The 26,477-nt window shown below is 35.0% G+C and overlaps 2 protein-coding genes and 1 long non-coding RNA gene across 9 annotated transcripts; all 3 read left to right on the top strand.

Annotated features, from left to right (window-relative positions):
• Window positions 1-1,547: 1,547 nt before the first annotated feature.
• Window positions 1,548-21,151, top strand: LOC132043319 (trypsin inhibitor 1). Of its 5 annotated transcripts, none has more exons than XM_059433821.1 (3): window positions 1,548-1,669; window positions 1,930-1,965; window positions 2,082-2,436. In XM_059433821.1, exons 1-3 carry the CDS (start codon window positions 1,624-1,626, stop codon window positions 2,282-2,284), a joined length of 285 nt encoding a protein of 94 aa, XP_059289804.1. In that variant the 5' UTR covers window positions 1,548-1,623; the 3' UTR covers window positions 2,285-2,436. The 5 variants fall into 5 exon arrangements, with proteins under 5 accessions (XP_059289804.1, XP_059289803.1, XP_059289800.1 ...); XM_059433820.1 differs by lacking the exons at window positions 1,930-1,965; window positions 2,082-2,436 and adding exons at window positions 17,512-17,550; window positions 17,665-17,901 and having other exon boundaries at window positions 1,578-1,669; XM_059433817.1 differs by lacking the exons at window positions 1,930-1,965; window positions 2,082-2,436 and adding exons at window positions 20,491-20,565; window positions 20,946-21,151 and having other exon boundaries at window positions 1,599-1,669.
• Window positions 3,123-8,900, top strand: LOC132043320 (uncharacterized). Of its 3 annotated transcripts, XR_009411774.1 has the most exons (7): window positions 3,123-3,353; window positions 3,777-3,827; window positions 6,518-6,630; window positions 6,726-6,850; window positions 6,945-7,059; window positions 8,707-8,779; window positions 8,874-8,900. It is a non-coding gene; the product is annotated as an uncharacterized LOC132043320 (long non-coding RNA). The 3 variants fall into 3 exon arrangements; XR_009411772.1 differs by having other exon boundaries at window positions 6,726-7,059; XR_009411773.1 differs by having other exon boundaries at window positions 6,518-6,645; window positions 6,726-7,059.
• A 1,646-nt stretch (window positions 21,152-22,797) lies between the features above and the next one.
• LOC132043329 (probable E3 ubiquitin-protein ligase LOG2) lies at window positions 22,798-26,149 on the top strand. Its single transcript, XM_059433829.1, has 3 exons — window positions 22,798-23,219; window positions 24,426-24,924; window positions 25,619-26,149. The coding sequence occupies exons 1-3, from the start codon at window positions 22,798-22,800 to the stop codon at window positions 25,733-25,735; spliced, it is 1,038 nt and encodes a 345-aa protein (XP_059289812.1). The 3' UTR covers window positions 25,736-26,149.
• Window positions 26,150-26,477: the final 328 nt, after the last annotated feature.

Genomic DNA, 26,477 nt, shown 5'->3' with positions numbered 1-26,477 from the left:
AAAGTTTCCAATTGCGTTATTAAATCTCTTTGGCATCGAATATTTCAATAGGTTTGGCAGGGGAGGAGAGAGGGGGGATCATAGTGAAGAAAGTTCACGCCAATTTTCTAACACTTTTCAAAGACTTGTAAATTACCAATTTTGTCCCGTCGAATTTAGCTCGTCTAAAAGTTGGTTTGATTTGGTCTAAATATGTAGTCCAAATTATTTATTTGATATGTTATATATAGTCAAAATAAAAAAAGTCTTATTGGTTTTGTTTTATAATAAAATAATTTATAGAATAAAATAAGAATTGAAACGTGGAAAGAGTATGACAGGTGACTCATGACTCATTAGTTTAGCACATCTTCACCCAATTCAAACATTTGGATGGATTAATGACCCATCATATATTAATTCAGCTCATAGTCGATTATATCGCCAAGAATTGTGGTGGGTTGGACAAAACTTACTTTACTCTTAATCAGAGGCCTCGGCTTCGAGTTCTAGCAATGAAAAGAAAATTACGTACGAATTTTTCTTAGGCCTTACACAACAGCACATATTCAAACTAATAGCGCGGCTCAAAACGAATACCAAAAATCGGGTGGAAACAAAAAATGGGACGTAGTCAACTCGTTAAGCTTATTCTTTTAAAAATAAAATGTACAATGATTGATTAGATAACAAGTATCCCGGATAAGTGATGCGTCACTAACTACCTAAAATTGTTATACTGAGCCTAAACGAATCTAACATACCACAATTTGGTGTATATATATATAATTTGCAATTATTACTTGGAAAAATTCATATCTTATGACACTTATAGCATGGGGGGAATGAGTTCTCTCCGAGCCCGTGCTATTTTGGGTTACCATCAAATGTATAATTAATTTATTGACTTGATAAACATTTTATAGGTTGAAAATTAATATAAACAAGATAAATGATTTTGTAAAACATTCCGCAACAACTATAACGATAAGTATTCTCGATCAAAAACTAGTTGAAGCCCTCTATATGAATAATCAATATCTAATGTATTCCCTTTAAATCAATTCACTATGTAATGATTTGGGAATCCAGAACACTATGAACTCTTTACAGTTTCTACTGACACACATTTCTAAAGAATGACTCATTGCAAATACTAAAATTAGTATAACCAACCATTCATAATTAAGCCTTAATCTTGACGCACTATTAAAAAATGTGAATTGCAATTATAAAAGCTTCGTCCGTTGAAAATTTCCTATTTCTAATGATGTTCCGATGTGAACGTTAGTCAGAAATTCACCCTCTTTAATAGTGACATTAGTATTATCCATATGGATCATTTGCTTATAGGTTTTTTTTTTTTTTTTTAAATAAGTCTACCTGGAATTAATTTTGTAGAACATTCAACTTCTAAAAAAAATTTTAGTGAACGTCAACGGATGCAAAATATCAACAAATAAAAAAAATTAATAACATAGTCGGCAACTCATCAAGCTTATCTTCAACATTAAATTAGTGGAAAATATGATTTGCTTAGATGAACAAGTAGCTCATGTGATTGAGGCACTAACTGCCTATAAATATCCCCATTTAACCAAATGAATCTAACGCATCAAAGCGAAGAAGTTTAGATAAAAGACTATGGAGAAGTTAACTCTCGTGGTTGCTTTCTTGCTTCTTGCATCACGTACGTTAGCCCTTATTTCCCTCTCGTTAATTCCCACATTTATTTTTATACTTTCACTATTAAAAAAAAAAACTCGATTTTTTGACGGAAATTGACTTGTCAGAAACGTCTTCTTATGGATTCCTGTCGAAAATTACATATTTCAGACGGGTTTCCGACTGAAATGTTCGTCAGAAATTCACGTATTTTTAATAGTATTTTTTTAACATTTATTTCTATTTATTCAGACAAAATTAATGTAAATTATTTTATATGGACAGTCTTTGAACCTCTCACGGCTCAGTCCGGTTGCCCAGGTTTGGTTTTAAAAACTCTTCATCTCTTGCTTCTTAATTTATTCCTATATATCATTACCTAATTGTTTGAGTGTAATGTTTTTTATTTTGTTTCATATATATATAACAAATTATAGGAGTGAGAAAAGATACATGGCCGGAACTTCTTGGGGTACCAGCAAAGTTGGCTAGGGAAATAATTCAGAAGGAAAATTCAAGACTAACTAATGTTCCAAGTGTACAAAACGGTTCTCCAGTAACACAAGATTTTAGATGTGATCGAGTTCGTCTTTTTGTTAATGTGTTGGATTTTGTTGTACAAATTCCCCGAGTTGGTTAAGGGAAAAAATTTATTCGCATCGAGTGTATACGTCTATAGCCCCAAGAAAATAAATTGGAGCCGAATGGTTAATGCTCCATGCTTGTAATCAACTATTTGACACGATAAATAAGTGGCTGTTTATATTATATGATCTTGCCTTTCCTTTCTAAGATGTATCACTGCATCATTTTATTTTAATCGTTCTATTATTTTTGAATTAAAGCATATTTGTTTTTTAGTACTTTTTATTCTCTAGAGGACATATACTACACACGTACAGAGGATATCTTTTATCTGTTAATAAGAATATATTTTGATTTTTGATACAACTCGCAAAAATAGATCGAACTGATCGACCCCAAATTTAAATGTATGCGTGTAGACGAAAAGTGTCTGTAATTCTACAATTAGAGAAGTTTTTTTTTTTTAAAAAAAAAAAAAAAAAAATTAAAGGGAGGACTTCCCTATTATATATATATATATATATATATATATATATATATATATATATATATATATAGACAAAGCAAGAATATGATGACAAGTGTCATCGTCAGAAAAATTCCAACTTAAAAAAAATAAAAAACTGCAAGTGGCAAACAGTTATCAAATTAATAAGGAGCAAAACTGTTAGCAAAATTGGTAAAAAAAAAAAAAAAAAAAAAAAAGACGTAAAATAAATGCAACAACAGTTTTCTCGGCAAATAAAAACAAAAACCTTGGGGGCTTAAAAAAACAATTGCAAGGAGCAGATAAAAAAGCAAAAAATAAAAAATAAAAACGAAAACCTTGGGGGGTTAAAAAACAATTGCAAGGAGCGGAAACGAAATTCAAATGTCCACAGTCTTCCCACACGTGGGAGAACTAACTGATCCACCTTCTCTTACTCATATATGTTCCCCTCCTGTTCTTTGTTTCTTCTTTACAGTCGTTTTCGATTCCCCTTTTTTACAAAATTGCCTTCAATTGTTCACTATACCAGACAAATTCCATACAATGGAATTTGCAAGTTCGAGTAGTGCGATTGTGGGATAAATGAAAACCTGACATACCGTTTTCCATTGAGATGATCTTACAAGATTAAGAGGTAACAGGATATAATATTACTTTTTCAAATTCCTGTATTAATCAGGAGACAGTATTAATTTTTTTGTCTACCTTCGTCATTCTTCTCTTTTTTCCAGCCTTCATGCTGTTTTTTCTCATAATCTTTGAATCTTAAAGGAAAGTAAGAGTCGTTCAAAAATATCTGACATGGGAATGTTGTTACTTTTTGTAGGAACATTTTACTAGATGATGTGTTCACTTTCGTTTCCAGCGCTTCTTTTTTGTTTTCGCATATCAGTATTTTTAGCTTACTATGTTGCCACCGGCCTCAAACTGTTTTTGGGAGGACAAAATATACTGAGCATTAATTCAAGAGAGATCATTATAGATTAACGACCAAATTTAAATATAAACCATCTTCTTAAGATTATTGTTTAATTTATGGTGTTTAGCTGCGTAACAGGATCCACAGTTTCATGATGGACAAAGCTTTGGTGGAGAGAAGGTTTTTCAGGTAATTTTCATGAAATTAATTAATTGAAAAAGGAGTTGGGAGTGTACATGTTTGAAGAACAGATTACTTATTTAGATTATGCTAAAAAATTAGCCATTACCTCCTTATCGTCTTTAATAAATAAATATGAAAGGAAAGAGCTCTACAAAGTTCTCTCCATCCTCAGGATGACATTCTGTTTTGAAGATGGCCTATTCTGCCTCTTCAAATAGAGTTGTATTTGAACTTGGAAAAGGGTTTAATCTGCCAAGAGAAGCAAATCCATAGGCAAATCCTCCATGCAAGAAAGTGATGATGACTTGAATGCGAAATTATCCAACAATAAAGTTCAGAAAGTGATTAAGAAGGAAAAGAAAACATGAGTTCTTCACTTATAGGATACTGTAGTAACCAAATGCACACTTTATTTCAGTCAGGTTTTTTTATTCGTTAAACATTTGTTTTACAATGTTTATTAGCTCTTTTAGTTATGGACAAGTTTTACATTGTGGTTCTTCGTGTTGGTATTGTGATGTGACAGGTTTTGAGAAAGTACAACCTTTGAATTTTCTTCAGCCAAATGAATGATTGATTACACTTTTAGGTCAAATGAACCAAGGATTTTGTGTACTTTATTGTATTTCCTATTTCAGATGATTATGAAAATAATTATCACTTCTGAAATAGTCTTCTTCAGCTTTTGTACTGAAAAAGATTGTTGTAGGAATATCGTCAGAAATGTCTTACGTTCAAGTATCATTTTACACCAGAAAGATTGTTTCCTTGAGATATGGAGCAGTACTATCTTTTTCAATTTTTTCCTCCGAATCAATGTCTATTCATAGATGTTGATTCCACTTATTTGTATGAAAGTTTGTTTCATTAAAGAACAACAATGCATCCTATATAGCATTCAGTGATGTTTACTGCTTCCTTTTTTTAGCAGAATCTTGCTGCTACGAAAACAAGAACGAGTTTCTCCATATCAATGAGCTCCAGATAACGAATTATTGATTGTACTAATATCTGTCCAATACAGAAGGAATGACCCTTGTTAACATCCTGTCCTCTCTGGCTATAGATGAAACACCAAATGTGATAGTGTTTTTAACTTATCCTATGGAATATCAAATTATAGTGTCAATACTAAAATTCAATTGATGAAATTGAATGCGTTCTTCAAGGCTAATACGTAGCACACTCGAATTAGCTGTTGACTTTTTAATTTCTTCATTTATCTAAGAATGGTAAAGCCCATAAACTTGCTTTACCAGGCCTGAAGCTTTAACTAAATATTATATTATTTATGCTATCTTGATTTTCTCTTTCTTTGAAACATACAATGTGTGGATTATGTACGTAAATATTATGAAGACAAAAGAATTCCAAAATATATAATGAGGCAATGAATATAATAAAACTGGATTTTTATCATGCTTCTTTGTGACTACCGTATTATTCAAGTAATATTTTCTTGCTATTTTTTATTTTTATAATTATCCGCGCAACGTGCGGGTACGAATGTTAGTTGGAGAAATACCAGAGAATTTTTTAGTTTCCTTCATCGACAGGAAACTTCGCTATTCCTTCACTGCATCTCTCGGCTGAATTTTGAAGTTGAACTTCAAAATTCAATTACTTCCATACACGTCTCCGTTGTCCTTTCTCGCCGGTTGCCACCGATCAGGTGTTTTTGCTTTGTACTCTTTTTATTGTGTATAGAAAATTAGTATAGTTCTGTGTGATTTCTTCACCTAAAAAATCCTTAGTACTTAAATTGATGATAGTACTTAAATTGATGGTAATTGATTTTAGTTTTTTCACAACATATTTCATTTCGAATTTGATTACTGACCTGGTTGTCTTCTTAGTATGGGTTGAAACTATAGAATTCTATTACATTTATTTTTATTCTCAACTTCCATCAGTTTGTGTTTACAACTGGTCCCACATTCCAAAACTATTATTATATGGTCAGTTTTCTTTGTATTCTTCTTTTTTGATACTAATACTTTGGTTCCTTTTGTGTTTTGCTACAACTAATTGCAAGCGATAGCAATAGTAAATATTTGATTGATTCATTTTCAGCACCATGGTAGGACGAACTTCGGTAGAACTTCTGGTTTCCGTATATTACAACCATATACTATTATAATACACCACTTGACGAATTTGGTAAGGTGATTTCCACTTGGAGGTTAATGTCTTGAAGTGTGTTGTCTGGGGTCCTATAACTTTGTCCTCAATTTGCATGTGCTTTTTAAAAGGCTGCGCGCACCATCTTAAGATATGCCAGTCTTGTGCTCAAAGTTTGCTTGACAGTAGTTTTCTGCTGGCTTGGTTTAAGAGTAATATGTTGAAGAGCTTAATTAATTGGATGTTTTATTTCTCTGTAGTGAAGCCATGTACTGAACTACTCAATGGATGTTACGAAGATCGTTTTAAGTGTAAATTTTTTATAGGTTTGACCTGTACATTTGCAGCTATCGAGGCTCTTAAATGTCAGAAATATGTCCAAAGGTGTTACTTAATGCAGTGATGTGTATGCCATAAACAGTAACTATAAAAACAAACGGCTCAGGAGACTTTGCAAGTTTTCTATTTTCTCTTTTCAAAGTGATATTATGCAAGTTTTATATTTTCTGGCAAACAGAAGTTTTTGTATCTGTATATACATCTTTGTTCTCATTAAGCTTTTGTCTTCTCAATAGGAAAAACCAGCCTGCCGAGTGGATTGACTAATGCGTCTCAAATTACTTCCTTTGGCAGACAAGAGGAAGAAAATAGTCTATCTGGAGTATTTTAGCAAGTCTGAACTCAAGCAGTCAGTATATTATGTGTAATATTTTGATCTTTTTAGTCTATTTCGTATCCGTTTCTATCCAGTTCTGAAAGGAATTTCGCATGGTTTGTTTTCAGGAAAGAAAGCCAGATGAAATGGAGAAACTGGTAACTCAGTAGCTGCTTCTCAATAGAAATGAAGGAAAATTATTTTACATTTCTTGCCATGAATTTTGTGGCCTTCAAAATTGGTGTAAACAAAGGTAACCTTTAGGTTTTTCTATTTCAATTTTGATGGATTATGCTAATCATATAGACTTTTTCAGTCTATACTCATTGAAGTAGTGAATGTGTCAGATTGAAGTAGTGAATGTATCAGTTGTCCAGTCGAGAAACAAGAGGTGTTTTCTAAGTGACGATGTCAACGACATGAGAAAATAAGAGAATGTGATGAGCTCAAATTGTGCTCCGGGTGAGTTAATTATTTTCTAATGGATTTAAAGGACGGTACCGACAAGGCTTCAATGCTTGATGAAGCCATTGTTTACCTCAAGCGACTTCACAAGTACAAGTCTGCCTTTGTTTGTAATTTGTTGCCTGTGATTTATGATTCATGGGTTTGGTTCTAGCTTTTTCTGGATGTATTTTAAGTGCATTTGGCATGATGGGAGTTATTTTCTATGGAAATTATTTTCTGTGAAAAAAATGTATATTAAAGATTAATACTAATAATTAGCAAATTGGATAGCGTCTTAATGAGATTCCTGATTATAAATGATTGATAATAATGTCCAAGAATGCTGATAGACCCAAGTGTTGTGAGGTTCAAAATTAAGATAGTTGCAAAGAAAAATGAGGCACAACACCATAATGACTTCTTTCTGGAAACATTTTTGTGGAAAATAACCTCTGCCGTACCATCAAACTTTATTCTTTCAATTAGAAAGAGTGGCTTTTGGCTTAAAGAAATCACAATAGGCCTAGACAGGTGTGTTTTGGTGCGAATCCATCTAAATTCGAAGTATATCTTGAGGAGCTAGATCCTCTCTGCCTTTGTCTTAGCTGGTGCATTTCCTGATTGAATAGATTTTATGAACAAAATCCAAGAGGACCATTGTTGTTTGTTTGATGGCAATTAAGCATTAATGACCATCCGTTTCCCTTCGCTTTCGGCATCTACCGAATATTGAACACCTTCATTTTACTGTTTTAGTTTGGGATTCAACTTTCTCCACCAATGGCACTTGTGTTTCACAAAAGGACCATTTTAAGCGAATCAAGACACCGATCAAATACCTATATTCTCCTTTCATGTTCATCCGAACAATTTTGGCCTTCTTTTTACGCAATATTGAATAGAACTAATGCTATATGTTATTTAGAATCGTTCGGTTAGCCGGATATGCATTGTTCTTTCTCCTTAATTGGATGATCGGTTAGCAACTGGTGCGCGTGGAGTGACATTGGCATCATGAGTGACGCATTGGCTTGAATATGTTTGTGGATAATTTTGAATGAAATAACGAATGTCCTGTTCCGTGATTAGTGGTAATTGAAACTGAAAAGACTAATGACCAATTAGCACTGACTTATATCCCTCCCTTCGTCAATTTCAACAGCACAAACAGTGAAGAAATGCATATTTCATAGTGAACTTTATAAGTCTTTCTAGGCTAATTTGATGAAATTAGCTGAACAAGTTATTATATTTGCAGATTTTAAGGAGTAAGTAGTTATTACTTAAGTTACTTTATATAATATTTCTACTTCGTCTGTGTATACACCGGAGAAAGTGTTTAATCTCCCCTGTTTCCAATTCATTGGATATTCAGTGGTAAGAAAAATGTCATCTTACTTGAAAACAAAGATAGACCAAGCCCGATTCTTATAATGCCTCATTACAAAAGCCGAGATTATAGTTTCATTGAGAATCCTTTTTTTTTGGTGTCGTGTGCTTGGCTGCAGCTTTGAATTATAAATAATTACTATAAAAATATTTTTTTGTCCGTCGTATGTGATGAAGAACAACATCTACGTGTGGATGCCTCTTTAGCAATACATTGTTCCTACCAGTTTACACTGACTATTAGCAAAAGTTGTGTTCTGCAAGTTGGTGAAGAAAATTGTCACATGGATGAAACTTTGTTGGAATACCAAGCGCACGCCGTGGCAAGGCAGATACCTTCTCTGTGGTGAGTTTTATGGTCCCTCCTGATGATTATCGGGTTTTATTTTGTAGAAGCTCTTTGATATTTAAATTACAACTGCTTCCTTTGTGTATTGCAGAGAGCTCGCTAATCAAATAGTTGAACATTAACCAGAAGCTTTAGGAGTAAAATGTGCGGTAGTAAGCCTTTGTATCCTTTTTAGGTGAAGTAAGCGAGAAATGGGTAACTTGATTGTAATCTCTTTGCCAACAATTAGTTTTTAAATTCGCTAATATATGAGGCAGAGTTGGTGACTCAGAGGTGGAGTTATGGAAGTGCAAGCTAAGTGGCTACCAAAGGAGCACCAGCCGGTGGTCTACTGGCTATGCTGAATGAAAGTCACCCCCAGTTGAAACTCCACCTCTCTCCAATCTCAATGCCTTTGTTGATTACTTACAGTCGGAGATTTCTACATCGGTCCACCGTGATGTAATACTTCCATTCCATTCTACTTCCTTTAGTGTTATTTGTATAGCGATTTTCCTTTTGTTTCGTGCAATTGAAATGTGTCGACGCAATAGAGTGTAAAACTCTTTTTTGCTTTCTTGAGGCGATATTTCATGTTGGGAAGAACATTCATTATTTATGGTAAACCTGATTTGAAATAATGACAGTATATGTATTTATTTAGAAATTGAAGTAGTGAATGTGTTAGATTGTGATGGTATACAGAATAAAACTTCCAGGAAGTAGAGAATTGTTCCCCTATGTAGAGGTGTGTAAATTGTGCAATTGTGATATTTTGTTTTATTTAAAATTTATTGGCGCATTTCTTATTCATGTTCTTGGTAGAAGTTTTGGTGGGAGAGCTCTTTGTGCGGTTACAAAAGATGAACAGGAAGGGTGATGAACAAGAAGGGTTGTGACACCAGACTGGTGAATCACATAAAGCAGCTGGCACCTTATATGGATGGGCTTAACTCATTTTACAAAGATAACCATTTTTATTTTCCTTGGTGATGGATGGATTGACACGGCAAATTCAAAATGAGGTGCCATGGTGTATGTTATTTGCGGATGACATAGTAATTAGGCTCGCAGCGGGGTTAACGCTAAGCTGGAGGTTTGGAGACAAACTCTGGAGTCTAAAGGGTTCAAGTTGAGTAGGACCAAGACAGAGTACTTGGAGTGCAAGTTCAGTGATATAGTGCATGAGGTTGATGTGGAAGTGAAGCTTGGCACCCAGGTCATACAGAAGAAATATAGTTTCAAGTATCTTGGGTCTATTATACAAGGAAATGGGGAGATTGATGATGACGTCACACACCGTATTGGTGCGGGGGTGGATGAAATGGAGGCTTGCCTGCGGAGTGTTGTGTGACAAGAAGGTGCCACCAAAACGTAAAGGCAAGTTCTACAAAGTGGTGGTTAGACCAACTATGTTGTATGGGGCGGAGTGTTGGCCACCAAGAAATCTCATGTTCGAAGATGAAAGTGGCGGAAATGAGAATGCTGCGATGGATATGTGCCCACACTAGGAGCGATAGGATTAGGAATGAAGTCATCCGAGACAAGGTTGGAGTAGCCTCAGTGGAAGACAAGATGCGGGAAGCGAGGCTGAGATGGTTTGGGCATGTGATGCGGAGAGATGCAAATGCCCCGTGCGGAGGTGCGAGAGGCTGACTAGCGACAGTTTCAGAAGAGGTAGAGGTAGGCCGAAGAAAAATTGGGGGAGGTGATTAGACAGGACATGGCGCATTTCCCTTACACGAGGACATGACCTTAGATAGGAGGGTATAGAGGACTCATATTAGGGTAGAAGACTAGTAGGTAGTCGCGTTTATCCTTTCTTACGAGTAGTTATATTGCTCTATAGTTTCTTGTCTCCTGATTTATGTGAGTATCTGTTGGTTTATAATGGCTTATTTACTTTCATTGTTTTCATTTTCATAATTGCTTTGATTTGTTTGCCCGTATCTGACCTTTCCTATGCTTTTTCTTGAGCCGAGGGTCTTTCGGAAACAGCCTTCCTACCTAAGGTGGGGGTAAGGTCTGCGTACACTCTACCCTCCCCAGACCCCACGTTATGGGATTCACTGGGTATGTTGTTGTTGTTGTTGTAAGCCGAGCTATTGTTTTCCTTTTATTGGGTGTTTGTTGCTATCTGTACTGATATGTGATCATATTTCTGAACTAATTATAATCTCATAACTACTCCATACTTTATTTGTCATTTTCTCTCTAATTTATGGGAGTTCTAAGTTGAAAGACATTTGAAATTTCTGTTTTTGCTCCTGCTGAGAAGATTGCACCAGCGAAATTCTTATTTACAAGTTTATTAAGGCAGTGTTTAGACAGATGCGTCTCAATCTTCGTGGATCAAATAGTTTAAATTTCACAATTGATAAAATAATTAATATGGTCAAGCAAATAAGATAATATTTTTTTCTCTAACACTTTCAGCGCATCGCGCAGGTATTATACTAGTATAGTTAAAACATGTTTAAAGTTTGAGATCATATAGAAAGTAGTTCGGCAAAATTAGTGTTGCAAGTTTATTTATAAAAGCAATCCACTGAATGCTCGATTTCTATTTAGGTTGTAGGACAAAGTCTTCTTTGGACCCAAGAGCATTCTCATAATCTTGAACCAAATATTCATTACGATGCACATAATATCCACTAACATTATCAATCACAAATTAAAGACGCTACAATCAAATATTCAAGGAATAATTACTTGGCATAGATATCTCCAAGAAGTAATTATTGATAATAACTGCTTTTTAATTTATTTATATTTAGTAGCTACAGTGATTTTGCAAATTACCTTTCATAGCTATACCAAAATACATTAGGTTTATGGCTTGTATTTCTCCCTCATTCCTTTCTTCTCCATCACCTCTCTCTCCGTTCCTCTCCGGCCAAATACCTTTCCCTCTCTATGGTGCCTCTCTCCTTTTTCCCTCTCTCTTCTCCCTCGTCCATCGCCATCTTTCTGTCTCCTCCGTCTCTGCGGCCAAATACCAGATCTCCGGCCAAGTTAGCTTTCTTACGTACTGTTGCTTCAATGGTGGCCGCATCTCCCCCTCCACCTCTTCTTCCTCCACAACGCCACCACCAGATCTGAGAAACTCCACTACCTCCTCCACTGCCATTACGCTTCTCAGATCTAACGGATACCGGAATTCATGGCTTCTTCTCCTTGTTGTGTCTTAGATCTGAGTGCATTTGAAATTTTGTTGAAATACAGTTAATTACAGTCGTTGGCTGATTGTATTTTGGGGGGAAACTAGATGTATTTGACTGTATGTGTTGGTTGAATGATCTATGTACATATGTTTGTATACAATTTTTCGAGTAAATACAGTGTATTTGAAATTTTGCTTATTGTATTTTGGGTGCAAACTAGATGTACTTGACTGTATGTGTTTGAATATCTATATATATGTTTGTATACAATTTTTCGAGTACATACAGTGTATTTGAAATTTTGCATCTGAAATTTTGTTGAAATACATTCAAATACAGTCGAATACATTCAACTACACCCACAAAAAAAGGATACATTAATATATAAACACATTAAATACACAACCCCCCCCCCCCCCCCCCGTCATGTATTTAAATACACTTAAATGCATCATTTTAAATACACATGTATTCAGAGAAATTAAGGTTGCATATATTCAAATTTAGCCAAATACATGTGACATCAGATAAGGTTGGATACAACTGTACAAAGGTATTCAAATACTCTGAAATACAGTCAAATACAACAAAAATGCCTAAATGTAGCTACGAATTGTAAATAGCAAAAAGGTAGCTACGTGTCACACCCTAATCTTGATCAGGGTGTGATGGGCACCCGGCCCCACATACGGAGCCGAGCGAACCCTCAGACTCCAATTTCATACATATTCCTTTCAAATTTCCGCATCAAATCACATGGAGCGTACGAAAGACTTTCAAAGGAACCGATAACGTACATCGTCTTAGGCGGCGCGTATCAAACATAACAAACATATCGATCAAATCCGTAGGCAAAGGGATGTACATCGCCCGAACATACATACGTACAAACATATAGGCCGTTCGTGCCACCATAGCAAACAGGGCCGCTCGAGACACGGATCTCGGACTCACGACTCGTCTCGCAAAGTCTCTAACACAAATCGTAAATCACAACTCGGTATGCTCGACTCGGCGACACTCCGAGGGAAATGGAGCTCGCCAATCTCGTCGAAACTCCTCCTAGCAAAGTCTTCTCGATCATCGGGTGTGCACCGCGTGGCATGAAACGCAGCCCCCCGAAGAAAGGGGGTCGGTGGGAATATGTACCGAGTATGAAAGGCAGAAATACGAAATGTAATCATGATCGAATCAAATGTACGAAAGTATAGCGAGACGAAATCATAACCGGATCCGGATGTACGGAACATATGTACGATATGCGGAAGTAAAAAACAAATACGAAGTGACGGATCAAACCACGCGAGAATGCAAATGTACGGAATGCAAATAAAAATCATGCATGGGCTCGAACGTGGTCACCCCCAGACCGGTGCCACAACACATCATACTCCGTAAGATTTCAAATCTCCGTACAAACTCCGAACACATCGTAACATCATACACATCATATCATCGAATATGTCGAAGCCATATCACATCATAACACCATAGACGGTAACCGGCCCTATGGCGAGGTCTCGAAAACCGTAACACATCATACCGCCGAATATGTCATAATGCGCACGAAATAAACCGCCCGGACTCGGCGAAGGAAATCGTAACATATGCACGAACAGAGTAGTGAGAAACTAAATGCACATAAACCAAGACCCGATGAAATAATCAGACGTTCATAATGGATTATTTATAACAGAATACTTATATCAGAATATTTATATCAGAATACTTATATCGAAACACTTATGTCGGAATATTGATATCAAGGTTAGGAATACTCATACTTATATCAGAATACTCAACTCAGAATACCTATTCCAAATTTCTTGTATCGAATTTCTCATGTCAGAACGCTTGTGTCAAAATATTTACATCAGAATATCTATATCCGGATGCTTAGACCAAAATGTTTATATCAGGATACGTATACCAGAATGCTTAAATCAGAATTCGTCTGTCGTAATTATTAGATACTTAAATTAGGGGAACATACGACTCCTAAACAGATTCGGAATCACGAGAATAGAATAACCCGAATATACATATCAATATCACACCTTACTTGGCTCTAAGACATGCCAAAAGAAAGAAAGAAAGGGTAAGCCTTACATACCGTGCTTTGCGACCAACTAGTTATGCTCATTTGTCCAAACTTGTCAATCTACATACCAAAGAATTCACACAATCATTTAATCCATTGTTATTCACTTGTCTCAACTTTTCAAATAAATTCACTTATATTCTGCCGAAATTTCGGCAGCATCTCCCCTGAAAATACACCGTCCCGAGAATATGGCTCGCCCAAACCAACATCAACAAACCCGAGAATTCAACTCGCCAATCCAACAACATTACTAGCCGTTATCCCAAAGAACACTTTTATATTCAATTCAATTCAATTCAATTCACTTCAATTCAACTCAATGCAATTCATATAATCTTCTAACAACTCAATTAACATATTACTTTACCCGAAACCTTCCAATTCACAACAACTATACATTTCATCATCATTCATGTATACTAACTTCAACAACAACCTTCCCCTTCATCACATAATTCATAACGACGACAACTAGAATATCCAATAATATCAATTTACATTAACAACATTTTCCATGCAATGTAAGAATTCAAGCCAATATCACATTAACTATTCTAATATTCCGATAACGACTACAACTTCATTTTAAGCCATCAAACCTTCATTTTTCATCATGGATTCCGCAACACAACAACTAAAATATTAACTAGAATTAATTCACCATAACTTGTCAACCTTCCATCATTTTCGGCCACAACAACTACCAACAAGTTTTCATGAATTTTTCATCTATTTCTATACATTACAACAACAACCAATACTAAGAACAATTAATTCATTGGCTTCTACATCATGCAACAACCATACGGCCATATTCCATATTTCCAATTTCAACCCAATTCATTCAACCTTCACTTCCAATATAAAATCCACAATATCCACAACTAAAATACTACATAAAATTCAACTTATTTTGTCTACACAACATTACACACACACGGCTTCATACACACATATAAACACCACGCAAACTTCCATATTCTCATGAATTCTAACCATTTCTACATACTAGAACATAAATAAACCCTTCATAACATATAAAAAGAGATTAAATCTCACCTTTTTCCTTCAACTTCTCACTTGGTGTAGGGTTGGTGCATGACACCAAACATCCTTCTACTTGCTTCAACACTTGCACCATGTTGTAGAGGATCCTCAAATTGATAGGAAAACTAGGAGAAAAATATTTTTCTTGCTCTCTCCCTCATGGCACCAATTCGGCCAAGGCATGGCCGAATGGCCCCTCCATTTTTTTTTTCTTCTTTCTTTCTTTCTTTCTTGCTTTCTTTCTCTCCTTGTTAAAATATGACCACCCTTCTCTTATATATATACATATTGCATGCATGTGAGGGGCACATGCCCCCTCTCTAGATTTTTCTTTTCTTTTCCCCCTTTCTTTATTTCTAGAATTTTCTTATTTTCCATGGCAAAGATGACTTAATTTTTGTCATCATTTTCATTTCATTTTTCTAGAAATTTCTTGAAATAACAAAGAAGACTTAATTGTCTTCCTATGTACACTTTAGCCCTCATAAAAAAAATGTGAGCATACACCTACATATGCTACATTTTCGGCCAACATGGCCATTCCATGAATTTTTCTAGAACATCATAAATTCCCATTTTACCCTTAGCCTTTCCGCAAAATTACCATGATGCCATTTGCAAATTTCCCTTTTTGCCCTTAACCTTTCCCAATATTTCCATACTAATAATAGTCATAAATAATATTTATAACAACTCGTCCATTAAAATAATTTCTGAAAATGGTCTCGCCCTTAACTTTCCACGACGACCTTGGAATTTCCAAACGTACAATATACGGGCTATAACACTACGGATTGAAAGCAAGTATTAAAAGATAGTTATTTATGTAAGTAGAGCATAACTTTAGGAATGTGTTCAAAACATCATAATGGAAGCTGGTGGAACTCTAAATGTAACGGTATGCAAAATTAGCAATTTATCATATTTAATAAGGGTAACTTAATGAAATAAATATATAATTAGCGCATTATTAAGGGGACTGCCAATTACAAATTGAACAAGTAAAAGGAAATGAGGAAATACATAACAACATACAAAATCAACTCAAAACATAATTGGAAATTATGAAAATATCACAATTACTTAATTACCTATGACTCAGTACATCTTAGCTTTTCCACTTGCTAACTAGTTAATGTTATAGTACTTGATATGTATGAAAATATCACAATTACTTAATTACCTATGACTCAGTACATCTTAGCTTATCCACTTGCTAACTAGTTATTCGTATGCAGATATTATTTAAAATGTTAATATGGGTCCGATATACGAAATTGAAACGATGCTTAAATTTAACCAAACTTGTACTATATAATGTGTTGAGAAAGAAAAATTGTACTACTAGAATTAATTTGCACGATTAGGGCCACTTCTTTTGTTTTTGTATTTTGGTTTTTGGACTTTTAGGTTGATAATCAAAGTTCAAACTTGAAAACCAATTAGAAAAATGTGCCATATGTCTTTTTCCAAATATTCCCCCACACATAGTGCTCCTTCTGTCCTCTATAGTTTGAACAAAAAAAAAAAAAAATCACTCAAAAAAAAGAAGTTTATACTATAATTTCTAGTGTTATTCGATGAACATTTGCTTGAAACGCCTTAGCTAAATCATCACACAAAACAAACCTACCAGAATTCGCTATTTAAATTTGGAATTCTATAACACTAGAGGCTTTCTACAATTTCCACTGATATACACGTTTTAAAGAGATAACATTACACTCTTAGCAAACGCTAAATTTAATATAAACAAACTTACATGATTAAACCTTCATCTTGAAGTTATATCATTTATATGGATCATTTGCTTATACCGTGTTTTTTTTCCTTCTAAATCGATCTACAAGGAATATTGTAAAACATTTAACGATCATACAATTTTTTAGTGAAGCAGTACTACAAGAACATAAATTTATACAAAAAGTCAACAAGCTAAGTAAAAGAAATTAATTAACAGCCTATAGTCGGCCATTCATCAAACTTATCTTCAACATTATATTATTGTGCTATGGTTGCTTAGAGAAACAGGCATTTCATGTAAGTCACTAACTCTCCTATAAATATCCACATAAAACCAAATGAATTTAACTATTCAAAACAAGAAATTTAGATAAAATACTATGGAGAAGTTAACTCTCGTGTTTGCTTTTTTGCTTCTTTCATCAAGTTAGCCCTTATTCCTCTCATTAATTCCCACATTTATTTTTATACCTTCACTTTCAAAAAAGGCGAATTTCCGATGGGACCCGTCAAAACTGAAATCGACTCATCGAAAACTTTTGCGACGGACTTTCAGCTAGAAATCCCATATTCTAACGATGTTCTGACGGGATGCCCATTGGAAATTCGGGTCTTTTTAGTAGTATGTTTTTCACATTTTTTTTTCTACTTATTCAAACAAAACTAATTAATGTAAATTATTCTATGAACAGTCTTTATTCAACCTCTCACGGCTCAGTCGAGTTGCCCAGGTTTGGTTTTTAAAACTCTTCATCTCCTGCTTTTTAATACCTATATAGTATTATTACCTAATTGTTTGTGCATAATGTTTCTTATTGGTTTCATCTTATATGTATAAATCATAGGGGTGAAGAAAGATGCATGGCCAGAACTTCTTGGAGTACCAGCAAAGTTGGCTAGGGGAATAATTCAGAAAGAAAATCGAAGACTAACCAATGTTCCAAATGTACTGAATGGTTCTCCTGTGACAAAAGATTTAAGATGTAACCGAGTTCGTCTTTTTGTGAATGTGTTGGGCGTTGTTGTACAAATTCCTAGGGTTGGTTAAGGTAAAAAAATTACTCGTATAGAGTGTTTAAGTATGTATATTAGCCCCAAGAAAATAAATTGGAGTCGTATGGTTGATGCTCCATGCATGTAATATTGTAATATATACTATTTGGTGATGAATAAGTGCGGCTTTTAATAGTAATATTTATATCATTCTGCCCCTTCCCCTTTAAGATGCATCACTGCATCATTTTATTTTGTTTTAATCTACTTTCATCGCTCTGTTTATTTGGATTAAAGCATAATTATTTTACGTACCTTTTCATTCTCGATCTAGAGGACATATACACCGAGGATGAATTGTTCATCCTTTCACGGGGACCTTTTTGTACAAAGGATGAATTGTTCATCCTTCTTATTTCTCAAGGTGGTTGGACAAAAAGCCAACACACCAACTATGTGTTTTTTGTTACAATCAATACATAGATTAGGCAATGCCCAATCACCACCAATGGTGGTTTGGAAAGGAAAAAAAAATATATATATATATATATATACACACACACCGAGGATATTTTTGGCTGTTAGTAATACAAATATTATTATGAAATCTCCCAAAAATAGTCATGGCCCCAAATTATGTGAATGTGTAGATGAGAAGTCTCTCTAATTCGAGAAACCAGAAATTCTACAATCTCCAAGAGCAACTTGTACAAGAGCATAATGTGTCCAAAGCATCATAAATGGAAAGGACTAACAAAAACATTTCGTGGAATAACAAGTTCAAGTTAAAGTTATATATTATCTTAAATTAAGCTCTTCAATTAATAGATTGAAAGAGAACATAATAAGTATAAGTTGCAATTTGATTGAGATTTTTTTTTTTTTTTAATGTTTTGCTTTGATTGAGATTTAACAATGGAAAACTATAGGTAGAAATTTCATAACCACAGCGCATTCAAATTTTTGTCGTCCTCTCCTATTTGAGAGATTTGGGAGGAAATGGAAGGATTCTTGTTTGGCTATGAAGAGGAGAGGGGGAAAGAGAGTCAACTATTAATCAAAATTAAAAAATTGAGTTAATTAAATAAATCTGAAGCATTTATTTGTTAACGGAACACGTGTAATGATTTCAAGGCCCAAAATGGGAGAAAGGCGTAGTCATGTAATCACGTCTTAACATCGACTAACAAATTAGTATCATCCACGTGGAATCATTTACTTGCAAGCATGGGCGGAGCCACGAAACAAAGAGAGAGGAGCGGAAAGCCACTTGACTGGTTGGAAAGGGACATGTATCCTTTTTTTGTAAAGAAAGAGGACTACTTCACGAGCCGCTACTAATAATCGAAAAGGTTCACAGCGAGTTCAGTCTATAGTAACAAAGGGAACGTTTCCGCCGGAGGGGTTTGTCTCCATGGAAAAAGTATTTGGGGGAAGATTCAGAATTGTTAAATGCCTTTAGTCAATATACGCTTGAGTTTATAGCCGTTTATGTACTAAATTTCTTATTTAGTCCGCTCGACAAGCGTGTGCTTGTTCGCGCATCCACCTTGATTGAAAACCTAGAGTCAACAATACGGAGGCAGGCATTCCTCCTAAGAAGAAATGTTGGAGGAAAAAAAGGTGGGGATGTAGTTGATCAAAGAAATAAAGAATTTCTTTCTTTTACTTTGATTTTGTTCAAGTTGCTTCAGTGAATGAAAATGCTCAATAAAGCGGGTAGGTCTGGTGAAGGGTGTTTCGGTGCACATCCTTCACCGGAAAATTACGCGATGTATATTGGTTAAATGATATTCCCTCCGTCTCAAAATATTTATCGTATTTTTCATTTACACGCCCCTTAAGAAAGCATTTATAAGGATAACATTTTGACAATTTTACCCTCTTAACATATTTCATATGATCTCTCCTCAATAAATATCTACTCCATTAATGGTGAGAAGCTCTTAAATGTTGCAAATTAATACAAGGATAAAATGGAAAAAAGTTACTTAATTTTGTCTTGATTAAACAAAACGACAAATATTTTGAGACAAGTGTTTTTTGTAAGGACGACAAATATTTTGATACGGAGGGAGCAGTTATTATGAGTATATATTTAATTTTGCACACTCTTAATACAAATGAAAATAAAATTTGCACACCCATCGCCAAATTACTGACTCCGCTTCCAAGGTGTTGCTTTTCACAGATCTACATGGAAATCATAAAACAATCAATTTCATAACAATATTTAATATACGTACTGTAAGAACAAAAATTGACAGAAAACTTAACATAAAAAATTAATAGTGTGTGATGGACAACTCATCAGGCTTATCTTCAACATTAAATTAATCTACTATGGCTGCTCATGAGAAAAATAGGTGGTTTTCATGCATGTATTTGAGGCAACAACTCTCCTATAAATAGCCCTCTATAGCCAAATGAATCTAACACAATCATCACATCTTGGTTTGTTAATTTCAATTCTTCAAAGCAATTAGAAAAAACTAGCCAAAAACTATGGAGAAGTTAACTCTCGTGGTTGCTTTTTTGCTTCTTGCATCACGTACGTTTGCCCGTATTTTCCTATTTCATTGATTCCGACATTTATTTTTATACATTTTATTCACATTTATTTCTATAAAAAAATTTAAGAAAAATAAAAGAAATTATTTAATCAATTCTATGAACAGTCTTTCAGCCTCTCACTGCTCAAGATTTGGAAATTGATGTCTTTCAACTTGATGTGTCTCAGTCTGGTTGCCCAGGTTTGGTCCCATTCTTCATATTTCAACATTATAATATATCCATTGTATATAATACCATTACTGTTAGTGCAGTACTGCAGTCTAATAAATATTTTGTTTGTTCTAATCCATCGATAACCAATTACTAATTGATATAGTACTTCTATGTTATTTGAATAACTACATCTAATGTACTAATGTTGTTGGAACTAAGTCAAATATTGATGAATTTAGAAGTTGGCAATAGAAGTTAAACTTTTCTACAAGGACCAATAACGTAACTCATCTTTTTTTATGGTGTTTGTATATAATTATGCATATGCTTTCTAATTCTTTTTATCATAATTAATCTCTGTCTTTCTTATTATATGTCTGTCTTTCTTATTATATGTACATTGTAGGAGTGACAAAGGACAAATGGCCAGAACTTCTTGGGGTACCAGCTAAACTTGCTAGGGAAACAATCCAAAAGGAAAATCCAAGATTAACTAATATTCCAAACGTGTTGAATGGTTCTCCAGTGACAGAAGATTTTAGATGTGATCGAGTTCGTCTTTTTGTTAATGTGTTGGACTTTGTCGTACAAACTCCCGTAGTAACTTGAGGGGGGGGGGGGGGGGGGTTTGAAATTACTCGCATCTAATATTTAACTAGATCTGCTAGGTAGCCCCAAGAAAATTGGAGCTGTATGGTTAATGTATCCAATGTATTCCACCATTTGGTGATAAATAAATGTGGCTTTTGACATATTAATATATAACATCCTGCCAATTCCGTTTATGATGCAAATCACTGCCTCCTGTAATTTTATTTTGTTCTATTTTCATTATTTCTGTTATAAAGAAAGCATAGCTATGTTTTACCCTTTTCATTCTCTAGAGGACATATACACAGAAGATATCTTTCGCTACTAGTAATATGAATATTATGAGACAACTCCCCAACATTGATTAAACTGACCCCAAATTATATTTGTATATATGTGCATGTTTAGATGAGAAGTCTTATAATTCTTTAATTAGAGAGGTTTTTTAAATTTTTATGACGAAAATCAAGGTGAGTCTTCTTTGTACTATGATTATGAGTATTAATAACCAAATATTCATCACAAGACACATAATATATTCTAAAATCACAAACCAAAGATACTAAAAACAAATGTTCAATAGAGAACCAACACAAGACTCGCAAAACCAGTTCTACAATCCTCAGCACTACCTTGTACTAAAGCATAATTAACTCTAGGAATGTGTTCAAAACATCACAAATGGAAAGGACTAACAAAAAGATACAAGATAATAATGCCCACTGATAGGAAGTGTTTGGCTTAATTACTCTGATCGACTCTCTCCTAAATCCTAATGTGTCACGCATTCAGAATTATAGCAATGATACTTCAGCTTGCGAATTTATAAATGTTAAGAAGAGGAGATCAATCACGCTGGATGGGGAGTAAATGACTCAATTATAACTATTTTGTTTGGGTACAAATATATACAGACATATTCACTATATGAAAACATGCACATTTCCAACTGAAGTAGCATGGGATATAAATCAACATATTAATTATATACTATGTAACGTTTCTGCTGTGTAGTTTTAGGGCCTGTTTGGCTTAGGCTTTAAAAAAGGCTAATTATAATATATTCTAAAACAAAAATAAGTCAAAAAAAAAAATAAGTTGGGCTACCCCAACTTATTTCTTTGGACTTATTTTAAGCAAAAAATGGCTTATAAGCTAAGCCAAACGGGCTCTTATAAAATAAGTTATGTATCTCAAGTTATCGCGGAGTTACCAAAGCTACAATTCAATATCATTATCACTTTGTTCATCACCAAGATCTGACTCCTCCCCATTACATTTTCTCGCATGATTGGATGAATGTCAACTTATCAAATTATGATATGTTTGATTTAATCTAAGCCTTAAAATTTAAAACAAACACTTATTATCTTCCAAGCATGCACTTAATGAAACGAAGAAAACATTTAACGAAGAAAAATTGTAAGCCAACCGCTCATACATACAAATACAATTAAGATTCCTGTTCCATTCAATTAATCCATTCTTCTACTATACAATTAATATACACACATATAACATATCTTTTCTGAATTCGCCATTGACATAAAACCAATCCCTTTTACCCATAATCGTCATTTGGTAAATAATCAATCTTTCAATGCGATGATCAGAGATAAATTTTGATTTACATTTCTACTTTTGGGTAAAAGGGCAAAAAAAATTAAATGGGTAATACCGGAAGCAGTGGTCATGTGCATGGACGGAGAAGATATAACACCTTCCGTAGGACCCAACCGGAGATCATCGGTAACACCTACGTTTTCACCGCCACGTCACAATATCCTTATCAGCCAAATTATAATACGACACCGTATTATCAGTACCCCAGTTATTATCCACCGCCGCCACCGGTAATGCCGTTGCCGTACGACCAACCGACGGACCCCACTTATGCAAATTGGGGTAATGGGAGGTATCCATGTGGACCTGTGGTACCTCAGCATGCACCGTATGTAGAGCATCAAAAAGCAGTGACAGTACGTAATGATGTTAATTTGAAGAAGGAGAGTTTAAGGATAGAACCTGATGAGAATAACCCTGGAAAGTACCTGGTCGCTTTCGATTTCGATGCCACTGTACCTGGAAGGTAAAAATACGAATTTCTTCGGTTTTCTCTGCCTTTTGTTTTGTCTCCTTCTAATGTTCTGTATCTATATTGTGTTATATATCAATTGTCCCACGTCAGTTAAAAGAAAGAAATGTTAATAGGTTTATAGGCTAAATGCAGTGGCGGACCCAGGATTTTGAGTTTGGGGGTGCTTTATTAACTATTTATATATGTTTCCTTTATATTTTACATGTACAATTTATCTATACCGTGTCGATTCAATGGGAGCAAAGAAAAAATTTGCTAATGGGTCCGCCCCTGGCTAAATGGATTCTCCCACCTATCAGATTAGTCTTTTGGCCGGGTTGGGGCTCTCCTGTTTAGTGTATAACATTTGTATCAGAGCCTTCGGTCCACGCATGGGCTGTGACCAGAGTGGTGGCTTGGACGGAAGAGGGGTGCCAGTTGTGACCCATTGGACCCAGCAGTGACCAATGAAGTCGTTGGTTCTCAAGCGGGGGCGGTTGTTATGTGTCAATTGTCCCTCATCTTTTAAAAGAAAAAATTTTAATGGGTTTATAGGCTAAATGGACCCTCCCACCTATCTACACTGACAAAAGTGACTCCATACCTAACAAGCCTCTGGTTATGGATGAAGGAGTTACTACTCCACCATAGCCGTTCATGCTTGTTAAATTTATGTGAAGTTGCATATAATGTCAATATACTGAAGCAGCAGGAAAATCTATTCATATTTATACCTTTTCCAAAACTTAAATGTAATAAAAAGATCTAGCTAGCTTGATCATAAAATAGAGATTTCGCGGGTTTAACATGATGAGGAATGCTTTCCTGGCGGTATTTGGTTATATTGAATTTTGGAAACTGTTTTTTTTTCCATGTCTCCTACTATTAGCTCATGGAGTTTTAATACGATGGATTCCTTTTTCTTGACATGCATTTAAGTGTGGTCAACATGTCAATTCACTTGTTCTATACTCATTTGCCCCTTTTGTCATATGTTATGGACTCTTCAAGAATCCTGCACTCAGGTGCGGAGCCAATATTACAGCTATGGTTCGACAGAACCGAGTAACTTTAGTTTAAACCTTTTATTTGTGCTAAAAATTATATCTATTCAGAACCCAAAAATCAATCCTGACTCCACCTCTTCTTGCACCGGCTACACGATGAATATCAACTCTGAGATAGTAAAAGCACTTTTTGATTTTCTAACAATTGCAGCATGACAGTCATTTTCTTTGCAAAAGAAGGTGAAGATTGTTGCCTGACTCCTACAAAGAAAAGTTTACTTCCACCAATAACCATTAAATTTCAAAAAGGCTTATCTCAGAAATTTAGACAATCGTCTGGAACTGGCCTTGATCTTTCCATTTTTGAAGAGGCAGAATTGCCAAAAGACGTTGATGCAGATGTATATCAGGTTGCGGTAAAGGCGGAGGCATTCCAAGACTCGCAAAGCGGATCAGAGGATGGAAATGCGGTGTCTGTGTCCACAAATTCCCAGATTACTATAGCAGTTTTCGAAAAGGACAAAGGCGAATTCAGAATTAGGGTGGTGAAGCAAATCCTGTGGGTCAATTGCATGAGGTATGAATTGCAAGAGATTTATGGCATTGGAAATTCAGTTGATAAGGACTTTGATGGAAATGATAACGGGAAAGAGTGTGTTGTATGCCTTTCTGAACCTCGGGACACAACTGTACTTCCATGTCGACACATGGTATGGCTTTAAATGTTCTTAACGCTTTTATGTTGTCGAATCTTAGAAGTACTCTTCTTCGAAACAGTATAATGTTTATAATGTGACCTATCTTATAGTTCTGCAGCTGCATTTGCAACTTGTTGTCAAAAACCATTCCTCCCAGCCCCTAAAATCCCACCTTATCTTCTTTTCCCCTTGTTACACCTATGTTTTTTTTTTCGCCTTAGCTGCAAGACTAGGGATTTACAGCTTCGTATGAAACTATAGCGTGCACAACTGACAATTTATAGCCTGTTTGGCCGAGCTTCTAAAATCTGCTTAGTTTGAAAGTGCTTTCTGTGAGGAGTGCTTTTCGAGAAAGTACTTTTGGAGAGTAGCAATGTGTGGTTGGCTAGCCAATTTGAAAAGCACTTTTGTCAATATTAGAGCATCAATTTGTGCTTAGGCAAGGTTCCAGAAGTGCTTCGGGGAAAAAGTTATTTTTATGGCTTATGAAAAAAGGATTTTTACTATTCAAAAACGCTTATTTGTTTTTCCTAAAAGCTTGGCGAAACACTTCATTAGTGTGCATCAGTTTCTTTGTCTTGTCTTATTGAATCTATTGAATGAAGAGGCCATATATGGAATGCCTGTTGCTTTGTTTTTCTTGTTTAAGTAATTGTGATGCAACACTATTTATAGCTATTAAAACTAAGTGTGCATCTTAATCCAGTGCATGTGCAGCGGATGTGCAAAAGTTTTGAGGTTCCAGACAAACCGGTGTCCTATTTGCCGTCAGCCAGTTGAGCGATTCTTGGAAATTAAGGTCAGTGAAGCTGCTGAAGATTAAGAAAGGGAGAGTCATGACTAGGGGCGGAGACAGAATATTTTTCAAGGGGAGTCAGAATGTAACCACACGAAGAATTTAAGGGGATTTAAAGTGTATATTAGTAAATTTAAAAAAAAAAAAAAGAGAGAGAATTACCTATCTAAACAGTGTAACTTTCCAACGAAGGCATGTCAATTAGACAAGATAGCTCCGCCACTGGTCGCGACAACCACCCTTGTCCTCTGCTTCATGAATCAGAATAACCCGAAAGCAAGCCCCTCAAAAGTACCCAGTGACTGAAAACGATGGAGTTTCCAACAAGTCAAGAAAAGCTGTAAGCTTATAGATTTTGTATTTTTACGCCCTTTGTGTCAAGTCAAACTATGTAATGGAGGGAGCAAATACTTTGTAACCTTTTTGATGCAATTCATTTTTCTTTTTCCTTTTTCGGGGGGAGGACCAATCCATGGAGTTAAATATTGTAATGTGTATTTGTTGCCATACTTTGAGTGTTAAACAAAACGATAAATAACCATCAATTTTATATATTTACCCTTCATTAGACTCTTTGCGCTTTCCAAGTTTTCCGTTAATAGTTGAGGACAGACCATTTAATCAAGGGAAAAATGTTCAGATATATCCCTCGCATATGCTATTTGTCTTATATTTATTTTCCGTCTACCCATCGGTCAATTAAAGTTCTCACCATTATCTTTTGTCTCAAATGTGTTTCTCCCACTAACAATTTTCCGCCATGAAAAAT

Source organism: Lycium ferocissimum, unplaced genomic scaffold, assembly GCF_029784015.1.
Source record: "Lycium ferocissimum isolate CSIRO_LF1 unplaced genomic scaffold, AGI_CSIRO_Lferr_CH_V1 ctg2309, whole genome shotgun sequence".
NCBI lineage: Eukaryota > Viridiplantae > Streptophyta > Magnoliopsida > Solanales > Solanaceae > Lycium > Lycium ferocissimum.
Note: the sequence above shows the minus strand (reverse complement) of the source record. Positions and strands in the feature narration are given on the sequence as shown.